This window comes from Chiroxiphia lanceolata, chromosome 1 (genome assembly GCF_009829145.1).
Source record: "Chiroxiphia lanceolata isolate bChiLan1 chromosome 1, bChiLan1.pri, whole genome shotgun sequence".
NCBI classification, from domain to species: Eukaryota; Metazoa; Chordata; class Aves; order Passeriformes; family Pipridae; genus Chiroxiphia; species Chiroxiphia lanceolata.
Window position 1 is genome coordinate 139,039,860 of NC_045637.1, and position 13,854 is coordinate 139,053,713.

The window sequence follows — 13,854 nt, forward strand, 5'->3', positions numbered from 1 at the left end:
TTGAGGTGGGCATGGTGCCTGCTCTGCAGTTAAGGCACCTGGAGACAGTGAGCTGGCATCTCTGGGCTTGCAGTGTAAGATGTCCCTAGCTCTCAAACTTTGGAGTGCTCCAGAGCAACGTAATAGAATAGGATAGCCATGGGCCCTTCCAGAGGGCTGGAGCAGACTTCGCATATCTGTTGTCCAGGGGAGATGGTCAGCTGTGTGTTTGCAGAAAAATGGCCAACAGGGTGACCTGTGTGAGCAGGTGAGTGCAAACACGCAGGGACCTGTAACACAGGGACTGCCTTGGGACTCATCTGCCACTGAGACCTCTCGAGAGTAATATCCCTTTGGTTTTTATTTCCTCACAGTTATCTCCCTGGTGTGTTCACTCTTGCTCCGTAATTTGATGATGCAGGGATTTGGCAGCAATACAGCCTTGTGCAGTCCCATCCTCTCATCCATCCCTTTGCACTCATTGTCTCCCCAAGCTACAGTGGCCCTTATCCCCATGCCCTGTGTGAGGTCATGCTGTGTACAGCTAGGTTTAAAAAAACCCAAAAGTACACCATGATGAAATGGGTTATATTTAATCAAGACCAGTTCCCTTTTTTTGGAATCAGAGTGTGGCCTCATGAACAGTTGGGTCAGCACAAGCAAGGGAAGCCTGATGTCTGCAGTGCTGAGGGGAGAGCAAGGGAAACATGGCTGAGGAGCAAGGCCTCTGTATTTGGCTCTGCTTTTGAACCCCTGGATCACCCAGCTGTGGACAGGGGTGTCCTCTGTGCCGGGATGTCCCAATCACCAGCAGGCATCTGTGGAGACATTTGGCACCTACAGGAGCCCAGGGCTGGCAGGCTGCTCACAACACTCTGCACTGTGAGGGATCCTGCCATATTCTCCACCTCCAGCACTGCTCTGCTTTGAAAGGCACTTAATGATAGGTATAAACCCAGGGTCCTTGCTGCTAGGTGTAGGTATGCCTCGAGTTTTTAACTGCACTGGCTGAAAAGAGAGTGGTGTGACAACACTGGATCCTTGGAGCGTATTTGGCTATTCTTTTGTGCATTCATGGTATTTCACTAAATGTGTAATTATGATTTCTAAGAATATAGATAGAAATGAACATGTAAATAAGGGATAATTAAGCCTTTTCCTTTGGGTTCATTCTTTTCCTTGCATATCAAGAGATGCATGTTATTCCATCCAAGTTACTAAAGACTTACATCCTTCTCTGCTGTAGCAGGGAAACCAAATTCCTTCGGAGACTTTAGGAGAATTTTCAGTCCTGGGCAAGTAGGTAGCCCATTATTTTGGTGGTCTTTGAGTTGGAAAAGTATGTCAGCACGTACCAGTACTACCCTTGATCAGTAAGGGAAGAGATCCTAACTTTTGTCCAAAATTAAAAAAAAAAAGGTTTAAAAATTGTATAGGTTTCTGATACAAACAAATGAAAAAGAATACTTCTGATGGAGTTGCACTTTGAATGATCATCTATCTAGAACATATCACAGTTTTACATAACTGTTGTAAACAACAGCAAGAGTAAAGCACAATAAAAATGTATAGTAAGAAAGCTAGAATTCAGCCCAAAGAAAGACAGTCAGTTAGGAAGAAAAATCTGTTTCAGCTCAAAGTTTATGCTTAAACAAATTTAACATACTCTTTGAAAACTAATTATGTTCAGCATTCAGTCTGGGTGCCTTACATATGACAAACCACAATGAGAAACAGACTTCCTTCCAGTGTTTATACATTGAGTGTTAGTCCTTGAACCCCAGAGCATTTGTAGACTTCACTGAACTCTAGACCACTATTACATTTCTGTAGCCCTTGAATTCATATTACAATGCATTAAAATTAATTCAAGCAAAAGCTACCAGTGGCAACTTATGTATAGTTCATAATCACCATCTTTTTTATATTTTCTTATACTCTGTTTTTGCTGCATTTTTTTTTTTAAAGTCATCTTCATGTTGTTTTCCCACAAGGTCACTGTGCAGTGCCTCAGACTTTTGTATAGTGATTTAATTTCTGTGTTTGTCTTATTTTGTGAATTAATATCTTTCAGCACCCCCAGATTCAGAAGGAGTCACAATATATCAAGTACTTGTGCTGCGATGATCGAGCAACCCTGCATCAGTGGGTAACAGGAATAAGAATTGCCAAGGTGAGATTAAAAGTAAATTTATTTAAGTATGTTTTCTGTAAAATCTTGTCTTCCTCAGGTTGCTGACTGTCATCACTTCAACTGGAAATATTGTGACAAGAATGGACAGTCATGCTAATTTTACCATAGAAGGATCAGAAGTGCATGATGGGGATGGATTTGCTCAATGTCCCTGTACTTTAGTTATCTATCTTATTAACACAAGAGTGAGTTCAGTTGCTATAAAACTCATGTACTCATAAAACTTACTGCACAGTTATCTGGCTCAATAATAATACCCTCTTCAAGAAGATCCTAATTGACAGCCCATTTTGTTTTGCAAAAAACATTAAGGGAGATGGATTTATACATAGTCTTGGTACTGGCTGTACCTTCCTATACAGTCCTGCTTCTCTCAGCTGTTAGTTTGGGGGTTTTTTCATTCCAGTTCTGCTGCAGGGTGGCATCCAGCAAAGGTATGGGGTGAACATCAAATTATTTTGTGTCTTACACTGACAGAGCTGTTTGCTCTAGAGCCTGTGATTCAAAGTCTCATGTCTCCAGTTTGAAAATGTAATACTTGGAAAAAGATATTTGCTGAGAACTGTTGGTTTTAAAGCCAAATTTCAAGAATTTTACAGACATAAAATGTAAGAATGGTATCAGTAGGACTGTGTTAAGTCATGGGGATTCATGTTTTATTGTGCCATTACAGAGATGCTCTCCACCTGGCCCTGTGCAGAAAAGGGCACAGCACTTGTAGAAGGTATTTTTTAACAAAACTGAGTAGGAAGAAACAGGGTCAGAAAAGTAGGCCAAGAGCAAAATGAATGCTTGGCCTATGTCATGCCTAACACATGCTCATTTTATTGTTTTGATTGTTTTGCAGTATGGCAGAACACTCTATGATAATTACAAATGTGCAGTGAAGAAAGCTGGCTTGTCCTCCCTGTGGGCAAATCAAGTAACAGTGGAACCAGCTGCCCCTGCAGGATCCTCATCAGCAGGTACTGATACTGTCACAGCAGCTGAAGTCACATTTATTGCCCTCTTCTGTTACCATCAGTGTTGTATATAGTCTTTGTTCAGAAAACTGTCCTACTGATTCATCAAGATAATATGTTGTTGGAGACAGGCCAGTGGTCTGTAACAAAGCCCAGCAGCAGAGCTCTCACTTTAAAGTTAGAATTTGGAAAGATTCTAACACTGAATATCAGTTTAAATCTGCATAACTTAATAGGGTATTTTTCTGTTGGCATCTTTATCCTCTGTCTACATTTTACAGACTGATTGTCCATGTCTTGAAGCTTTCTGTTTGCCCTTCTCTACATGGCTGTTTTGGAATTTTTCTTTCAGTTAGTAAAAGGTTTAGTGGGATATTCAGAGATTGATCACTTCAGAAAGTGATTATTACAGGATGAGCCACTCTCTTTCCTAGCCTTTCTCTCATTTGCATGGTAACAATGTGGGTGTTAAGAGAAGGACACAAGAGTAAGAAAGGATTGGGTTATTTTCTAACCTTACTTTTCCAGTGGCTTCATTATGCCACTGTTACCAGTCTTACTATGATACAAATACAACAGTGCATGATACTAGCTGTAACTTGCATGAATGTTTTTAGTTTACATGCTTAAGATATCCTTGCTTTGTTAGGAAGGGCATGCTGGCCAAGTACTACTGTTGTCATAAGACAGTCAAAGTCAAAATCAGTGTTGGCACTTAATATTCTGACTTCTCATGTAGACAAGATCCTCCAGTTACCTTTCAAAGCTTTCAGTTCGCCAAGTCTTAGTACGTGTGAGATACAGGGTGGTCTTCCTACTGTTCCTTGGAATCAAATCATGTTAATAAATGGATTTCTGGGGTGGGAAGATCCAGTAACACTCTTTTGAGATCAGGGGATTTTCTTATGGTTGGGGGAGGGGGTTTAGTGGAGTGAGGGTGGATGGGACAGTCATGGAACATTTGTATTCTGGTGTTGATAGCAGTAGAGAGAGGGCTGGCCAGTGGGGCTCCAGGCTGATGCTGCAGTCTGGAGAAGATACGGGCAGGACTGAGGCCTTATAAAGACTATATAGACATCTGTGTGACTTCAGCTCCTGACTAGAATCCATTAACACTGCATGTATTCAATATACTGCTAATTTTAACTAATGGATTGCATTAAATGGTTAAGTAGCCTAGAAAGATTTTAGTACTGTATATTGTCTCTATGGAAATATCTCTGAAGGATCATTAGCCTTCTAATTGAGGCAAGTTGCTTTGATTCTGGCAGTCTTACAGTTATCACTGCTGCCCTGTTTAAAACCTGGGGCCCAAGTATAATACTAGAACCTGAACTGCCTGACTGTGAGCAGTTGTTTGCTCATGTTTTGGAAATGGAACAAAGCATGTTTTCTTTTGTTTTCAGATGGCCCTATAGCCATTTGTATGAACTGATTTCAGTATAGGCTAAAATCTGCTATAGAAAACTACAGTCCTGTGTGAGTTTAGCAGGGGCTGTACTCTGTTAACTTCAGTGGCTGCCAAAGGAAGGCAGGTGGGACTTCTGTTCTCACATATCATGTGGCCACTATTCCCTGGACACTCTGCTGTAGCCAGCATTTGTGTGTTCACATATACCCCAAACTGTGAAGTCTGTGGTTCTGAAGTGTCCCAAGTGCCAGGCACATCTCAGGCAAAATATGTTGTTTCCCTCTCTGCCTTACTGTCTTTGGATGCTAAAAAAACCAGTGTATGTAGTGGTCCAGCACAATATCATGATGGTTGAAAGATTAAAGAAGTTGCTTTATTCAGATGTTCCTCATCACTACAAGGCTGAATATTTTGCATTTGGGTATCTATATTTTGCCTTCTCTTCGAATTACTTTTTTTTTTCTTAAAACAAATACTAATTTACCATAAAATTTTGGAGACATTGACTTGCAAAGAATACTGTAACATTTGAATTAAAAAAGCCTGCGTGGACTCACATATTATATTGGCTGGGAGTCCATTAGCTGGCTGACTTTGTATGTGATAGCATGTGTGGAGGTATGTGGCAGGAGATGATAGATCAAGTGTTGCTTTCAAGTTTTGCATTAACAGAAGAAGAAACAGATTACTGTGTCCCAGCCTTCTGGTATATCGTATTTGCCAAGTAGAACATTTTGCCTTGTGCTAGATAGAGTGGATGTCTCTCTACTCTCCTTCATTTAGTTAGATCTCAGTATGACTGAGGGCAGCAACATCTTTGAGCAGTGTGAAGACCAGACTCTTGCTCTGCTATGGACAGCAGACAAAGGGAGGAGAGGCAGTAACTTGCTGTACTTGTGGGCACAGCCGCAGAACCCAGGGATTTACATTTCCTTCCACTGAGCACTTACAGCCACAAGGTTGGTTTTCTCTTCATTGACTTTTTTGTTAGTCCTTCAACAAACACAAGACTATAGTTTGAATGATCCAAATGGTACTTTGGATTAAATAATGCTGAACAACAATGCAGGCACAGGCACAAAATATAAGGACTTCAGACCACTTCCTGTCATTCTCTTGAAGCCTAAATAGCCCTAGTAAATTAGGTACATTGCAGAGTTTTTCTTACTTCTCTACCAGTCATGTAATTTGCAGGCATGGCAATAAAATTAATTTATTCTGTTTCTTACCACAGTCATGGAACCTCTTTGCTAATCAGTAAAGTACACTTCAAGATTAAAGCCATCACTGTTCTTAGATTTACACTGTAGACAGCTAAGGGTTCACTGGCATCTGAGAAGTACATGAGTGGAACTTTAATGGATATCAGAACTGTACATTATAATAGAGCTAAGGCAGTCATTAAGGTAAAGCATATCCCTAGGCTCCAAACCCTGTATTATACTTTGACATGTACAGCTTCCAAAAATCCTACACTAAACTGGAGGGTTTATTTAATCCTCATCAGACTATACAGGGGCCGAGGATTTTCCATAATTAAACTCGTAAGTTTGTCCTTCGGTCTCACATTCACTTACTCCATTTGGCCGTACCAGGTTATTTATGCATATCCCTTACACATGCAGGAATGGTGGGCAGATGTTTTGCAGAGCTTTAACTTAGACAGGCTGAAGATCTTCATTAATCTGAGAAGACAGTGAAGTTCACAAATCTTCCTGACTACAAATGGGGAGAAGTTTAAGCTGTTATCTCATTGACTAAAGAAAGTGGATCAGCCCCTCTGTAGGACTTCAGACCTTCAGCCCATGACTGATTGATATGAAACTGTGGCACTTTTAGTCTTTAGTCTAAATTAAATGAAAAAAAAAATGCCATAAAAACAGAGAATGTGGTAATACTACAGCACCTTGCAAACTTCAAAATGCTGTTATGAATGACAGATATTCAAACTGCGGCAGGCCAGAGGGTGGACTTTAACTATACCAGTTAGATTTTTGCTTAGATTCCCTTCCAAAGCCAGCTTCCCATCTCTGTTACTGCATCAGCCTTAATGGTCCCCTTCCATAATCACCATTTACAATAGTCAGAAGAAAAAGCTCTTAATTTGTCAACACCCATACACACTCTGATAATTTCTGTCACATCTTAATTCTGCCACTTGCACTTCCTGTAGGATTGTCAACCACAGCCATGGAGGCATGTGGACAGGTATAGGTTTTAATGGAAGGTACTTTGTTTATTTTCCTTAAGTAATTAACTGAATATGAAAAGTCACAAAATGAGCCTGAAGCAGAAAACAGATATCTATATGCATTTTAGTGAATTATATATAAAACCCCTAAAACAAGTGGTTCCTTGTGAAAATTGTAAAGACATTTTTATAGCCTTTTTCTTAGTTGGCTATTTCCTGATCTTGTTAATATCACAAAAATGTAACATTCTCTTCCCTTTCTCTCTTTCCCTTGTCACAGGTACTGTTCAATCAAATGGACAGATTCCCCAAATTACTCGTCGTTTCAGTGCAGAATTTCCAGACACTCAGAAGAAAGTGGATACATCAGAGGCACAGGTGAGCAGTGCACTAGTTAAACGTCACCTGTGAACCAGTTCTTCAAGTTTGCTTTTTTTCCACCCACTGTCTTCCCCCCTCAGAGTTCCAGTGTACTTCCTATGAAAAGGATTTGGCTCCTGGGAAAAGTGGCTGATTCCTTCTGCCCTTCCTTGTGCTTTTCACGCTGCAAACAGTGTGTGTGCCGCACAAGAAGCCAGGAGCCACTGGTGGGAGGTGAAGGCACAGCCACCACCACTTCTGTTCTTCAGAACAAGCAGCCATGAGTTCACGTAGCAGGAATAGGAATGTGCCTATTGGGATTATCTCAAAGTGTCTGTGCTGCCAGAACCTTGGTGCTGTGTTCTGTCTCTGCCAGAAAAAAAGGTCTTGCCTTAGAAACACGAAGTATACAAGTAGTGTTTTCAGCAGGGAACACTGCAGCTGAAGAGGAGTATGTAAGAAAGGAGAAAGTGTGAAGAAGTAAGGGAAAACATTACATATTTTCATTAGGCTTTAAATGCATTCTTTGGTTAAGTTCCAAATTTTGTGTGCTTGTACGGTTTCTGGCTATAAAAATATCATAGGGTACAGTATGAGAACTTCAAAAACATCCTACAGAAAAAAGCGTGCATTTGTTTGCAGTTCATTATTGAATCTCTCCACCATGCAGGAAGTGCACAGGACAAATGAAATTCAATTCCTAGAATTTTTCTCTCACCTGCATTACATGTCCTACACTTCTTGTTTCTGTCTTTGAGTTCCTCCTTGTTTCTCTGTTCTGGACCCCACTTCCTCTGGAGTAGATCACATTCTCAGAACTCAGCCAGCAGTTCCCTCCTCTTGTGTCTGACTTACTTCCATCTTTGTATGCAAGGAGTGAGGTAGAGGAGGCATACGTATTATATTTAGCTAATGCCAGAATTAGCGCTGCTGACTGCAGGGGTGCAGAGCACTTTTCTCTAGAAGAAGCAAACAAACAGGAAGAACTATTGGATCTGTGTGCAGTCACAGGGCTTCGATCTCACTGTGATTACAAGAGATGTGGTGGGATAGCTCACATGACTGGAATGTTGTCATGAACAGCTACATGCTGTTTAGGAGAGACAGACCAGGAAGGCACCAGGGTGGAGTTGCCCTTTATGTGAAGCAACAGTTGGGAATGTATTGAGCTCTGTCTTTGTGAGGATTATGAGCGAGTCAAGAGCTTATGGGTTGGGATATGGGCACATTAGTAAGGGTGACATTGGCGTGGGTGTGTGCTATAAGCTGCCTGATGAAGAGGAGGAAGTGGATGAGGCCTCCTCCAGGCAACTAAAAGCAGTCTCAAAGTCACAGGCCCTTGTTGTTGTGGGGGGCTTTAACTACCCTGACATCTGCTGGAGAAGCAACACAGCGAAGCACAAATAGTCCAGGAGGTTCCTAAAAAACCACTGATGACAACTTGCTGTCATAGGTAGTAGAGGATCCCACAAGGAATGTGCTACTTGACCTTCTACTTAAAAACAGAGAAGGCCTTGTTGGACATGTGAAGGTTGGGGGCAGCCTTGGCTGTGGTAACCATGAGATTGTAGAGCTCAGTACTGAACAAAGCAGTAGCAGGACAGTGAGCAAGATTACAGCCATGGACTTCGGGAGAACTACCTTTAGCCTCTTGAGGGATCCTCTTGGAAGAATCCCATGGGAAAAGGCTCTGCAAGGAGGATGGGTTCAAGAGAGTTGGTCAGTATTCAAGGTTCACTTTCTCCAGGGTCAAGAACAATGAATCCCAGTGAAAAAGAAATAGGGCCAAGGGGGCAAGAGACCTGTGTGGATGAATAAATGACTCCAGTCTCAAACTTCTTTACTGTGCAGTGACTGCACACTGGAACAGGTTGCCCAGAGAGGTTGTGAAGTATCCCTTGCTGGAGATATTCAAGAACCATCTGGACACAATCCTGTGCAGTGTGGTCTAGGATGACCCTGCTTGAGCAGGGAGGTTGGACCAGAAGACCCACTGTATTCCCTTCCAACCTGACCTGTTCTGTGATTCTGTGATTGGTCTCACAGCCTCTACAAGCCTGGGACAGAAGGATCGAGCTGAAGTCTTTCAGGTGTACTGTGCTACAGTTAGAGCACTAAGCTCACTGGATCTCAACTGATAAAAAAGCATAGCTAGAAATGAAAGCTTTGTTTTCAGGACAGCAGACTTCTCCACATGTCTACAAGAAAATATATTTGTGTAGTAACTGTCAACATCTACCAGTTCCTACCTAAAAAAAAAAAAAATAATTCAGATTATCGCCAAATGGACTTTATTTATCTTCAGTGTCAACTAGCAAACACAATTTAAAAAGAAAATCCCCTAAAATTTTGTAAAGTTAACATCTCCATAATGATTTGGTATCCTACATTTTATTTGTCTTAACTTGTATGATGGATCCTTTTAGTAATTTTTACTTCAAAAAAGTTGTCAAAGTGTTGGAATGTCTCATGTCCTTGGGTCACAAGTAGTCATGGGTAGAACTTAGTGGCTTCAGGGACCTGTTTGTTGCAGTTTGAATTCAAGAGCAGAAGCAGTGTGTGCATGTGCCTCGTCCAGGAGGCAGAAGACACCTTCTCCAGGCTTGTCAGTGGCCCTTGCCAGGTTGCCTGTGGAGAATCTTTCCCTGCTGTGCTCCCTCCTGCACAGAGAGGCCCAGGCAGTACCCTGCGGGTCAGGGCATGTCACACCACGCTGCAGAGTGCCAGGGACAGTGAATCCAGGCACTTTAAATGACCAAATCTCTTCACCTTCTTCTCCATTCACTGCTGTTGTGTTTAATGAATTTGGCAGAGAATTTTGACTTCATTAGTTTAGCTTTATCCAGAGATCCAGCCATCACAGATAAAAGGGGAGCTGGAGATACACAATGAGGACAAGATCCAAAATTACATCTGCTTTTTATGTTCTTAAATCTTGCTCAGTATTTTGGGATGTAAAAACACAGCACAGGTGGGCAATTTTCCTTAAGTTCTGAGGGAATGAACAGCAGGATGGAACGTCAAGAAAGTATCTTTACTTTCTTGTTGTAGTAAACGTCAGGTAAGTAAAGATATTTACTTGATGTTAGTCTTACTAACTGCAGTTATTTGAAATTTTAAAAGCACTCATCTTCTGAGAACAGCACTTGAAGATGCATTATCCATACTGCCAACAGAGGGGTTTCCACTGTCAAAACTCTGTGGGCAGCTCCAGAAAGAAAACAGAATACTATTTCCACTTTTCAGACAAAATATACTCTACTTTGTTTCACTGTCTACTACACTTTTCTCGTGTATTTTCACATCTTTTCGCTGTTCTTAGGCAGTGGCATTAGTTTACACATTCACTGACCGTGTCTGTCCTTTTACTTTTCTGCTTATTTAAGGCTAAGTCAAGTAACATCAGTGCACCTGGCATGGCACAGTCATTGCTGAGGCCACAGTCAGTCCTGATTAAGAGGAACTCACTGCAGCCTCCTCCTCCACCTGAAAGGCGATCATCTGCTATTTCTGCTTCACCAATTCTACCCCCCAAAGTGAAACGAGACAGCGGCATTTTCCTAACAGACCCAGAGAGCTTTCCAGCCCCACCACCTACACTGATGATTGATTTTCCACCACCACCACCATCTGATTTCTGTGACCCACCTCCTGATTTTGTGCCTCCACCACCACCAGTCTCCAGCAGCAGTAATGGAGACCTGCCAGTGCCCCCTCCACCTCCACCTGTCTCCAGTAAGCCGCCACCACCTCCAGCAAAGAAACCTGTGCCTCTTCCTCCAAAAAGGCTAGAAAACACAGGAGCAGATGGAGAGCCAAGGTCAGCTGGGCCACCTCCCACTGGGGCTGGAGGCAGGCAAGCAGATTTCATGTCTGACCTAATGAAAGCTCTTGAGAAGAAGAGGGGCAACAACTCCTGAACTCTGGGAGCAGGTGGACTTTAAGACATAGCTGGTTTTGTGAGACATCGTAGAAGTGAACGCTGGATCAGGCTCTTCCAGGAGGAATTCTTCAGAGTTCCTTTTGGGGGTCTCAAGAAGGTGGGGTGCCCTTTGTTCCCCTCTTTGTCTCTAGAGCCTGCTCCTTTCCCCCGTACATCTCACCACCCCCTGTTCTTGACTCCCATTCCTGCACCAGGCCAAGGTAAGAATTGACTGGAGTCTTGCTTCACAAGGACAGCCAGGGATGGTGGAGCAGCACTCCAGAACCAGCCAGCAAGTGAAATGCATCTTCTATGGCTGCCTCTCTAGTGGAACTGGAGCTAAAGGAAAAATACAACAATGTTCTCATGTCAATTTTGAGAAGTGGGAAGATCCTTTTTCACAGAATTGCCCTTAAAGGTTCTTTATCGAAAAACCCCCCGCCTATGGGGATGTTTTTTCCAATAAAAAGACCCTCTTGAAAAATGATTTAAATAGTCTGTCTTAAAAAGTAAAACCTCAGCTAGATTATTCTAAGATGCATGTCAGGGCCAGGACCATTTCCAGACAGTATCACCCCAAATGTTACACGCTCCTGTTTCTATATGTAACTCAGTCATACCTGTCAGCATTTTCAGCTGCTGTCTTGAAATCTCATTTATTTGGTTAACCTTAGACAAATAAAAATGTTTATTTTGAAATCATGTATGCTTCCCTTGGTAAGCAGGATTTTTCTTCTGTTGGTTAACGTTTGTCTTCAAACTGTACCTAGAAATAATCTGGCTTGTGAAAGACTTTGTAATTATCTTGTACCTGACAGGAATGTCTCCTCCTACAATTTTTTCATTTGTTCTCCCCATTTAATTGTCCATTGTTCATTTAGGAAGCATTCATTGTTAGTTCTCAAATAAAAATAGCTTCTATTTTACATCTGCACAAAGTGTCACAGTTAATGAAGAGGCTTTTTACTGCCAGTTGGAATGACTGAAAATATTTTTAAAGAATTTTTGCCTATACCTTCTAGTCTTTTTTTTTATAATTCCAGTCTTTGCCTCTTCTCATGCACACTTGATCTTCTAAGATAATATAAATAATGTATTTCTGTATTTTGAATTAGAAAAAAGCATAAAAAGCAAAATGTGTTTGTCAGAATGGATTCCTACGTCCAGAAGTGGTGGTGGAGGCAAGAGAATGACAAGCTGGTGGCAGTGCCACAGCCTGTGAAAGTTTTGGGTCACCTCTAGTCTTATTTTTGGCTTAAGGTTGGTTTGTCAATACTCACATATACACATAACAAGCTCGGCAGAAATAAGAAGGCTGTAACCAGCGCTTGATGTTGAGGAGCCAGACCCCTGACAAGTTGGAGCAAGGCAAGGTAAAACATGCCCAGCTCCACTAGAAGGAGTGTGTGGTACCTGGTCAAAGCAGAAAGTACAGGCTCTTGGACAGAGCTGGAGTGGAGGGTGGTGTTGGATACAAGAGGAACTTGGGGATGCACTGAACCTGTTGCAGAACTGAGATGCTTCAGCCAGGGAAGTGCCAGGTAAGTCACTAAAACAAGCTCATGTGACTTCCCACAGCTGAATCTGTTCTCACTTGAGACAAGCTGAAGCTAAGGGATGCTTTTCCTGCAGGAATCACGCCCATCAACACAGTCACTCAAGTACAGCCATGGGACAACCACTCTGTTTCCTCCTTCCTTCGTCAGCAGTGTAAGCATTGCATATGGGGAGGGGAGATGTCTCACGACTGCTGGTAACCGTCTGTTGCTCTGCAGCCCGTGGCTGAGGAGCTGGCATTGCTGGCACGACACTACAGCTTGGACACCCCTGGCTCTACTGCTAAATAAAGAGGAGCAGGAGGATGCAAGCTGAGTGCTGGCCCAGTGCTTTCCCACACTGCCCAAGTGGGCCTAAGCACAGTCCCAGACACAACTCAAGGAACTGCCCAGGACAGGCACATTCCCAGAAGACAACATGGACAAGTCTAAAGCAGTTTTCACTCCCCACACAGAGATCTGCCATGGTGCAGCTATGGCCAGTCAGGGCACCAGTTCATGAGCCAGGGGACTATTTCCTGGCCCTCTTACTTACCAATACAGAGTCCATCCAGCTCTTACTGGTTTTCTAGCTCCCTTGCTTTTCCTGAACTAACCAAAAAGTTCTCACGAGGAGAGTGGTGGGCTCTCACTGTGCCCACCACTAACACAAATGTTACCTGGAGGTTTTTAATTGACATGCTGGGGCATTCAAAAGGTATCCTGGCACCTTCAAACAGCCAAACTGGGAAATGCTCTTGAGATCAGTGCAAGGGCTTATAAGCTTAGTACGAGCCTTAAGTTAAACATGCAGGAGGAAAATACTAACTAGCTAAAAGTAGGAGGGTTAAAACTAGGAGTTAAAAAAAACCAAAAAACCAAACCAGAAAAGAGGATTACTGTTTCCCAATCCCTTTCCATATATAACTAAGTGTTATGTGGAATCATTCAAGAGTTAGGTGTCATTTTCTGACAAGGTGTTAGGAGTGTACATCTTCAACACAGGTGACAACAGCTGTCTGCTATCCAGCTATTTTTAAATCAAATTAATTTTATGAAATATACACACAGCATCAAAATAAAGTGGGACATGTCCTCAGAAAAATGTTGCACAATAAGCTAATTTCTCTGATTCAAAAAAGCACTGAGACTTCTACAAGGCTTTTCTAGCATTCACGCTTCTCATCAGAACGCTCAGCCTCTCGCCCTATTTCCTCCCTTCTTTTTTGTTACAGCACAATAAACTCAATTTTATACAATTTACATCTGCAATCATAACTCTTTCACTTAATCTTACACA

General features: G+C 42.2%; 1 protein-coding gene across 1 annotated transcript in view; it reads left to right on the top strand.

Moving 5' to 3' along the window:
- Nucleotides 1–11,953, top strand: part of APBB1IP (amyloid beta precursor protein binding family B member 1 interacting protein) — a 65,080-nt gene extending 53,127 nt beyond the window's left edge. The window contains exons 11-14 of the mRNA XM_032711077.1: nucleotides 2,054–2,152; nucleotides 3,021–3,138; nucleotides 7,018–7,115; nucleotides 10,484–11,953. Coding sequence (XP_032566968.1) covers nucleotides 2,054–2,152; nucleotides 3,021–3,138; nucleotides 7,018–7,115; nucleotides 10,484–11,017 — 849 coding nt within the window. The 3' untranslated portion in view covers nucleotides 11,018–11,953. The remainder of the gene's footprint in view (nucleotides 1–2,053; nucleotides 2,153–3,020; nucleotides 3,139–7,017; nucleotides 7,116–10,483) is intronic.
- Nucleotides 11,954–13,854: the final 1,901 nt, after the last annotated feature.